The sequence below is a fragment of the Pediculus humanus genome, genomic scaffold (genome assembly GCF_000006295.1).
Source record: "Pediculus humanus corporis 1103172107520 genomic scaffold, whole genome shotgun sequence".
NCBI lineage: Eukaryota > Metazoa > Arthropoda > Insecta > Psocodea > Pediculidae > Pediculus > Pediculus humanus.
In genome coordinates, this window is record NW_002987136.1 from 135379 (window position 1) to 145282 (window position 9904).

The 9904-nt window shown below is 26.8% G+C and overlaps 3 protein-coding genes across 3 annotated transcripts; 2 read left to right on the top strand and 1 right to left on the bottom strand.

The window, feature by feature from the left end:
- Positions 1 to 1764: 1764 nt before the first annotated feature.
- Positions 1765 to 3726, top strand: Phum_PHUM172690 (glucose dehydrogenase precursor, putative; the record flags this gene model as incomplete). Its single annotated transcript, XM_002425035.1, has 2 exons — positions 1765 to 3018; positions 3379 to 3726. 2 exons carry the CDS (start codon positions 1765 to 1767, stop codon positions 3724 to 3726), a joined length of 1602 nt encoding a protein of 533 aa, XP_002425080.1.
- Positions 3727 to 4774: 1048 nt separating this feature from the next.
- On the bottom strand, positions 4775 to 7354 carry Phum_PHUM172700 (Condensin complex subunit, putative; the record flags this gene model as incomplete). Its single annotated transcript, XM_002425036.1, has 2 exons — positions 4775 to 4854; positions 5440 to 7354. The coding sequence occupies 2 exons, from the start codon at positions 7352 to 7354 to the stop codon at positions 4775 to 4777; spliced, it is 1995 nt and encodes a 664-aa protein (XP_002425081.1).
- Positions 7355 to 8278: 924 nt separating this feature from the next.
- Positions 8279 to 9190, top strand: Phum_PHUM172710 (Small glutamine-rich tetratricopeptide repeat-containing protein A, putative; the record flags this gene model as incomplete). Its single annotated transcript, XM_002425037.1, has 1 exon — positions 8279 to 9190. One exon carries the CDS (start codon positions 8279 to 8281, stop codon positions 9188 to 9190), a length of 912 nt encoding a protein of 303 aa, XP_002425082.1.
- Positions 9191 to 9904: the final 714 nt, after the last annotated feature.

Here is a 9904-nt window from a genome sequence, read left to right on the forward strand (position 1 = left end):
TTAATTTATATTTTATAATAATGAGTCCGTAGAGTTTGTTCATGTGCAAAGATGGTTATGTGCATGTTTCCTTTTCAATTAAAAAAACGTTTTTTTTTTTTTTGATTCTTATTTGACACTTATCTATGCTTTCATTATTGTTTCAAACACATTACATTTATTTAAAATATTATTATTATTATCATCAGGTAAAAAAAAATCAAATTATTGCAATAAAGGTAATTGATACTACTACCAGTTGCTAAAAAAAAATTTTGACATTTTTAAATTAAAAAGAAATGACAATAAAATAATTTTTAGTTATTAAGAAATCATTAAAAAAAAAAATTTCACTGATTTTTCACATCGTGACAAATAATAATATTATTATTATTATTATTATTATTATTAAAAATTCAAAATGGTAATAAATTGATTTCGAAGTACCATTTGTAACGGTTTTTAATTTTCATAACATTTAAAAACAATCGCGTTAATTTCGTTTTTTTTTTTTTTTTTACGTAAGAATCTCAATTTGGAAATTTAATAAATAGATTAAAATTAAAATTTAATAAATAAATCAATAAATCAATCAATCAATAAATCGATAAACTACTTATGAAAAATAAAAAAATTTATTTATTTATTTATTTTTTCGTTTATAATTTTGTAATAAGTTTTATTATTAATAATAATATTGATTATTTAAATAGATGGAGGATAGCATAGCCAGAAGGAAAAATTTTAATTATTTAATTACAAAAATGTAAATAAAAAAAAAATTTTATTATTACAAAATACAAAGAGAGAAAGTTTATAATATAATAAGGGTTGAAATATTTATAAGTTAAAAAAAAGATAATAATAATAATAATAAATTTAAATTTTTAGGTTTTGTGATTGATGACCCATTCGATATGATAAGTTTCTAAGTTTTTTTTTTTTTTTACAAATATATAATAAATAATTTTTTCTACAGGTTTTAAATTTGTCGTTAATAATTAATAATCGTGTAATAAATTATCATTATTATTATTAGTTTTTTTAAAAGCAAGAAACCCCCTCAATTGTTACCAATTACAAATAACGTGACTTAATTTTTTTTTTTTTTTTTTTTGGTAAGGTCGACTAGTTTTAGGTACCTTTTAACTATATTTTAAAAATTGTTTAGCCATTGACCGCAATTTAAATTGCGGAAAAATATTTAAAAAATTGCATCTTTTTCTATTAGCTAATAATAATAATAATAATAGGAAACTGTTTTGACCGAAGGTTGCGTTAAAGGATATCAAAAGGATTTATTTATTTATTTTAATTTCATCTTTATTTTTTAATATTCATTAAACATCATCATTATTATTATTAGTATAAATAATTTTTTTTTTTTTTTTGAAATTTTTCAGGATTTAAAGGTTAAGGCCGATTACGATTGATTTTTTATATATATATATTATTTTATTATTTTTAATGATAAACTAAATTTTATTTATTTAAAAAAAAAAAATGAAAATTTATTTATATTTACGGATTTTAATATTAATTATTTTAAATTTAAAAAGTACGAGAGTAGGAGCAGAAGATAATTTTTTTACAAATAACATTAGCATATTTAGAGATTTTCTCGGCCTACCCCCCGACCTAATAAAAAATAGGTCGATATTAGATGATGCCTACGATTTTATCATTGTCGGTGGTGGTTCGGCCGGTTGTGCTTTGGCAAACAGACTATCAGAAATACCCGATTGGAAAATATTACTAATAGAAGCTGGAAAAGATGAAATTTTAATGACGGACGTCCCACTCGCAAGCACTTATTGGACATTTTCCGGTTTCAATTGGGGTTATAAAACGGTACCTCAAAATCGTTCGTGTTTGGCCATGTACGAACAAAAATGTACTTGGCCACGTGGTAAAATAATGGGTGGTACGAGTGTAATTAATTTTTTGGTATACACAAGAGGTCATCCGAAAGATTACGACGATTGGGAAAGATTGGGTAATACAGGATGGGGATGGAATGATGTTTACCCTTATTTTAAAAAACTCGAAAAAGTCGAAATACCGGAATTGATAAATTCAACTTTCAGAGGACACAGCGGAAATTTGAATATAAATCATCCACCGTGGAGAACACCTTTGGGAAAATTATTTTTAGAATCCGGTCGCGAAATGGGTTTCGATATAACCGATCCAAACGGTGAAAAACAAATCGGGTTTTCGCACATACAAACAACAATGAAAAAAGGAAGAAGAGTCAGTTCGTCAAAAGCTTACATAAGGCCAATAAGGTACAGGCCTAATTTACACGTTGCGAAAGAAGCAAGAGTCACTAAAATTCTTATAAATCCTCAAACGAAAACTGCCACAGGTGTGGAATTCGTAAGACAACGTAAAATATATAAAATCAAAGCTCGAAAAGAAGTTATTTTATCAGCTGGTACCCTCAACACTCCCCAATTACTTATGCTCTCGGGAATAGGTCCACAGGATCACTTAACACAACTACGGATACCTGTAATTAAGAATCTTCCGGTCGGAGAAAATCTTCAAGATCACGTTTCCTTCGGGACTTTGGTATTTCTCATAAACGATACCGTGTCTCTAGTGGAAAAAAGATTATCTACTAATCCGGCAAACGTTTTTGATTATCTTCTACATAACACGGGTCCATTGACGTCACCAGGAGGTGCAGAAGGTGTTGCCTTTGTCGACACATCATCCGCCGAACAAGACGCGGAATATGTCGGAAAAGGAGGAAATGCGGCCGATATTGAAATAGTTATGGGTGCGGGTTCTTTAACCGGTGACACGGGAGGTGCATTAAGGAAAAGTTTCGGGCTCAGGGATGATATTTTCCAAAGCATGTACGGTAAAGTTTTCGGAAGGGATGGTTTTTCACTCGTGCCAATTTTATTGAAACCTAAAAGCGTTGGAAGATTAAGACTCAAATCGAAAAATCCATTTCATTGGCCATTATTTTATCCGAATTATTACGACGTGGAAGAAGATGTCGAAACTATGGTTCGGGGTATAAAAATGGTGAGTGAAATCCACCTTCTAATAATAATAATAATTATATTTTTTTTTTTTTAAATTAAGGGTAGGAAAGTAAAGGGATGGATGATGAAAAGTTTTCATTTAAATTATCATCATTAAATTTTATTGTTAAAATAAAGAAAATTTTTTGAACTTTTCGAGGTTATTATTTTTAATGGTCGGGTTCAAATTAGTTATACTAAATCAAAAGTTAAACATTTTGACCTTAACATAAAAATATAAAAAAAAAAAAAAAAGGTGGGAAAATGACAATAAAAAATTATTATTATTATTAATATTATATTCAAGGATCAAATAGTGATAAAAAAAAAAATTAATTTTTTGTTTTTCGTTGGTAATTAGGCTATTAAAATAGGAGAATCGGAAAGTTTTAAAAAATACAACGCATCCCTTTATCCAGGAAAATTTCCAAATTGTAGCCATTTTGATTTTGGTAGCGACGATTATTGGAGATGCGCAGTACGACAAAGTTCTACGAATCTTCATCATCAAATAGGAACGTGTAAAATGGGACCGGAAAACGATCCGACATCCGTTGTTGATCCCGAATTAAAAGTTTTAGGGATTCAAAGGCTAAGAATTGTCGATTGTTCTATAATTCCCACGATACCCAGAGGTCATACGAATGCTATTGCTATTATGATTGGTGAAAAAGCATCGGACATGATAAAAAAAACTTGGCTATCGTAACCCTTTTGTTAATTAATTAATTAATTAATATGTAAATCCAATCGTTCCGTGATATTATCAATTAAATAATCACGTGACAATAATTCATTCATCCATTATTATTATTATTACTTAGTACGTTTAATTAATTTTTACAATAAATAAATAAAAATAACTAACGGTGTAAATTTTATTTTACCTCGAATAGAATTAATCTACTCTAATTATTCATTAAATCTGATTTATAAAAAAAAAAAAATTTTCCGTGGAAAATTCAGTAAATGTATAAATTTTCCGGGTTACACCTTTTACGATATTTATTTATAAAAAAATTTACGTAACGATTTCCGGGTGAAGAATTTTTAAAAAAAAATCCAAAATGCTTTACATTAAATCGTTCGAATACGTTTATTTTGAATTTTCCATTAATCTAATGGAAAGAGAGAGAGAGAGAGAGAGAGAGAGAGAGAGAGAGAGAAAGAGAGAGAGAGAGAGAGAGAGAGAGAGAGAGAGAGAGAGAGAGAGAAAAGGAAATAATAAAAAAAGAAAAAAAAAATTTTTTTAAAACTGATCCGGTTTTTTTCAATGTCATTATTGATTACACGAAAAGTAATAATAATAATAATAATAAACAACCGGAATCCGTTTGTATATATATAATTTAATTTTTTTTTTTTTTTATTATAAATTAAATTGTTGTTGATAGTTTACTACTACCACTACTACCCTTATACATTTTCCAGGGTTATTATTATTATCTAAAGTGTTTTTCCCTCCCCCCATTTTTTTTTGTAAATATATAAAAAATTAATTTAATACAATATCAATGAATTCAAAATTCTGACGTAATATCGATGGTAATAAATACCGTAATAAGATAATAATATTAAATAAATAAATATAAAATTATTCTTTTTTTACCTGTTAAACAAGTTTCGAAAATGTACCCGTTACGTCATTAGATAGGAAAATTTTTTTTTAGATATGGTTCATTTTTAAATAAAACAGGATATTTAAGTAAAAAAAAAAAAACTAATGACGTTAATAAAACTTGGTATTTATTTAATTATTATCGACATGCGAGACGATGGAAAAAATTTTTTTTATCTGCATGTCCAATTTTCTTATTATGTCTGCAGACCAATAATCCTCAAGTTGTTGTTAAAATATCAAGGTAAAAAAAACAAAACATCTTTAACGTCATTAAATCATTTTTTCTTTTTGATTTATATCATCAATGATAACATATCACACGTTTATACACTCTATGATTTTGAATAAGGATTTAAAAAGTTTTTCATAAAACAACATTAATTATAATTAAAAATAACCGTCTTTAAATAATAATAATAATAAATATTGATGGCCGTTAAAATTACTTGATAAATAACAATTAAATTAAACAATGAAAATTAATAAGGTTTGAATTTAAATGAATTGACCGCCATTTTGTAAAAATATATATAATCAATTGAGTATGTATATGATTAATATTCAAGTTATATATTTAATTAACCAAGGTTTTATTTATAAAAAAAGCTTCCTTGATTATTATTATTATTATTATTATGCTCGACCTCGTCGTTACGTCGTAATAAAGATTTTAAAATTAAAAAAAAAAAATTAATAATTACTGACTAATTAAAAAATTATATTTGTTTGATTTGTTTTGAGTTAGAGTTAAACATTTTTCGTTAGTTAAATGTAACAATGCATTAAATATTAGGGGAGAACTTAATAGATTGCTATAATTTTTCGATACTTTACTAGGATAAATTTTAATTAAATCTTTAAATTCGAAAACTTTTTCGACTTTGTCGGAATCTGATGTTTTCTCACGAGTTGAAGCTGTCAAAATGGTCCAGAGACCGCGTTTTAAATTTTGTATATCCACGTGTTTTCTCCTTTGAAAATTAGACATTTGTATTTTTTCAACTTTTTTAGGTACTTGTACCATATTATCTAAATTCCAAGCTTCTTCTTCTTCTTCTTCTTTTTCTAATCCCTGGATGATTTGTTCTTCTTCGTCTGTATGTCTCGATTCGTTATTATCGTGAACGAAAGAACGAGCAGAACAATATTCTAATTCTTTTTCGTTATTATCGTCGTCGTCGTCGTCGTTTTTTTCTTCCACGTTTTTATTTTTTTCTAACGTCGTTTCATTTTCTTTTTCATTTCGACTATACGTTATTATAAATGATGGTATGTGAAATAATGAAAATAAATTTTTAGATTGATATTTAAGATCTTTTGGCATTGTTGTATTTTGTGAATTCCAATTTAACATTGTTGATTTAAATAATGTCGTCTTTTCGTTTTCCATTAAATTTTTTTCTAATATTTCTTCGGAAACGTCAAATAAACCCGCGTAACATTTTATTTTACCTTTTCTTGTTCTTTTCGATGATATAGGTTTTAGTGTATCTTCGTTGCAAGTGAATTCTTGTAACGGTTTTCTTATTGGTTTAACTTTCCAATGTGAGGGACCTGCCCAAGCTTTTAATAATTTCTCATCGAACATTGAATATTCAGACGGATTAATTGATATTCTTGATGTTAATTCCGATATGGGAATGTTTTGAGTTTGTTTTTTGTTGTTTTCAGGTTTCAAAATTATTTCTTCTTCGGATTCGAATCCCCCAGCTGGAATATCAATTCTATTTCTTTGATCCGATGGTTTTTCATCCGAAGATATATCATGATAGCTGGCATTCATGTTAAATTCAAATTTTTCACTGTTTTGTGATATTTGTAAATCGTCATCCGATTCATTGTCATTATATATTTCACCAAATTTAAAATCCTTATAATATGAACAAAGATGTTCTTCACCTTCCTCGCCAATTTGAATTTCAGATAAAAGTGTCATTAGAATTTCATGATCAAATATTTCTTGATTTTCAAATTTAGGTACAGAACTACTGTTTTCGCCGTAAGGCCAACACGGATAATCCGAATCCAGGAACATAATTCCTTCGTCATTATATTTTGAAACTTTTAGTAATAAGTCACTACCGCAATTTTTACCCCTTAGAAAAGTCGGACTGGGTTGAATGTCGAGAAAAATTTCTGCTTCAGATTTTGCATTTAATGTTTCAGGTGGAACGAGAGTTAATTTCTTTTTTTTTTTTTTAATTTTTGTTACACCTGCTACATCTCCTTTTTCCACATCTCCATCTTTCATTTCTTTTTCCTCCGAATGAGATTCTTTACTTAAAAAACCACCTGCCATTTTTACTGCATCCGTATGAATAGCATCTACTCTGTAACCGTAGATTTTTACACTGGCATCCAAAGTACAACTTGCAACTTGAAAATTCTTATTGATTTCTGAATCATTTTTTTTCGCCATTGCTGCCATAACATCAATGAGCCAGAAATTAAAAGCATTTTTACAATTTATTTTATTTTCAGTTGACAGTTTAATAACATCTTTGCAATGTTGATTCAGTTGTACGGCAGTGTAACCAGCGATTAAAGGAGCTACAGACAATCGTCTTCTTGTTTCAATTGATTTATTTATAGCTTCTTGTCGTCTTAATTGAATTTCTGATTCATGGTCTTCTAAAGTCTCATTGATTCCTATGAACTTTTGTGCAAGAGAATGTTTTCTCCGACTGGGTGAGCTTACCGGTGTACTGGTTTCCATGTCTATCAAAAATTACAATATATGTTAGAACTTGCATTCGAATACATTTTGAAAGTGTAAAACTTAACAAAAATTTTAATTGTATACATATTGTACACTTATGGTATGTTTGAAAACAAAATATTACCTATTAAAATAAAAAGGTAAATAATGATGAGAATTTATAATGGCATCATTCTTTAATGTCTGCGTAAGCTTCTTGCTTACTTTTAAAAGTATTTTATTGTAATATCATAGTGTACATATGAAAGAACTTCTTGATCTGAAATGAAAAATAATTTTGATAATTATTAAAGATTTTAATAATTTTTGTAAAAACAATAATCGTATCATCATAAATCAATAATGGCAATTTTAATTAAGTCTTCAAATAAATTTTTATAATAGTGAAAATTGAGGGTATAAAAATCATTCAGAAATATTTAAAAATCTAACTTAAATGTAGTATTACATTAAAGATGTGACGCATAACTTTTTTTGGGGATGGAAAATATTTTTGAAATTTATTATGAGTAATTAAATTTGAGTACAAATATTAAATTAAATTCATTATAAAATTGAAATATGGAGTAAGATAAATTAAAATTACAAAATAATAATGATAGAATTTTTTAATACTCAACGTACAATTACATGTATAATAACTAAACTGAAATAGATTGATTTTTAAAATTAAAAATAGTCAGATTAAAAATAAATACTTATAATTCAATAAAAATTTATAGCGCGAAAATGATAGATTTCCTTTGACATAAAGTTGCCAACATTAAAAAAAAAAAAAAATTATTAAATTTTTATATGCGGCAAATGGTACTCGTGGTTCTTAGATTGTTATTGTCGCTAGCTCAATTTTAGGGCTAAAGTGCGAATAATTTTTCTCAATTTTTAAAGAACAGTTTTGTGTGATTTAAAAAAATTTACGAAATGTCTGATAATAAGAAAGTTGTGTATTCTGTTATAAAATTTTTAAAAGACGAGTTAACTTCTTTGAGCCCGGAAGCTTGCGAGAGTATAGAAGTTGCAATTCAGTGTTTAGAAAATGCTTACGAGATTCATAATGAAGATCCATCTTTGGACGTAGGAATTCCTCTGACTCAAATGTTTGCCAGTCATTCGGTTCCAACACCACCTTCAAAAGTTGCTACTTCAGCTGAAAAAGAAGAAGCCGAAAATTTAAAAACTGAAGGAAATAATCTAGTTAAAGCGGAAAAATTTGAAGAAGCTATACAATGCTACACTAGAGCCATTGAGCTAGATCCAAATAATCCCGTTTATTATTGTAATAGAGCGGCTGCATACAGTAGGTTAAATAATCATCAAGCTACAATAGATGATTGCAAAGCTGCATTAAAAATTGAACCCACCTACAGCAAAGCTTATGGTAGATTAGGTTTTGCTTATTCAAGTCTCAACATGTTTCAAGAAGCAAAACAAAGCTATAAGAAAGCTTTAGAGTTAGAACCAGGAAATCAAAATTATATAAATAATCTTGAGTTGAATGAAGGGCTTAGAAATATGTCTGAAGGATCAGTTAATGGAGGAGTTAATCGAGTTCCTAATTTACAAAACTTTAACTTAAATGCTTTTTTTAGAAATCCATCGATAATGTCATTTGCTTCTCAGATGATGTCCGATCCTGCAGTTCAAAATATGATGAGCTCTGCTATGTTAGAAAATTGGAATGGAAATGGTAATGAAATGGAGGCACTTTTGCAAGTCGGTCACAGAGTTGCAGAACACGTTCAAAATACTAATCCGGAATTGTTGGAACAGCTACTCCAGCAAATGAATAGTGCAGCATCTAATCCTGTCAATTCCGAACCTAAACCTAATTAGATATGTAGTATATTTAAGTAAATGATATTTTATGGGTTTAATTTTTTTTCCACCATAACAAAAATTAAAATTTGTTTTTTTTTTTTTTTTTTTTTAATTATAATAATTTTATATAAATATCACAAAAGTCAGAATTATTAAGTTTTTGATATAAAAAAAAAAAAAAAAAAATTTTTTTTTTTTTTTAATTAAAATTGAAAACTAAAATTAACATTTAGGAAAATTAAATTATTTTAAATTTAGTGTTAAATAATTTTTTTTTTTTTTTTTTTTTTAAATTCCAAATAATTTATTGACATATTTGTTTAATTATATTTAAATTATCTAAATCCATAAAAAATTAATTTTATTTTTATATACAGAGTAAATGTTTTGACAAATATCCAATATTTTTAAGGATGAAATGGCTATGGTCTGTATAACATTATTATATTCTATAAAAAAAAAAATATATTGGTTCGGTTTGGTGATTTATTGATAAAATTATGTTTATTATATATAAAATGTAAAATCATTTATTTCTTAGATGAATTAATTTTAATTCTTATAGAATTCAATCAATTTCCCAATCATTAATTTATTTTTTCAATTATGTATTTGTTAAGTTTTTAGTAATCTACTGAAAAAAAATAAAAAATAAAAAAAAAAAAAAATGATTTTAATTAGGTGTTTGGTTCTTAAAGCATGAATATATATATATATATAAAATAATTC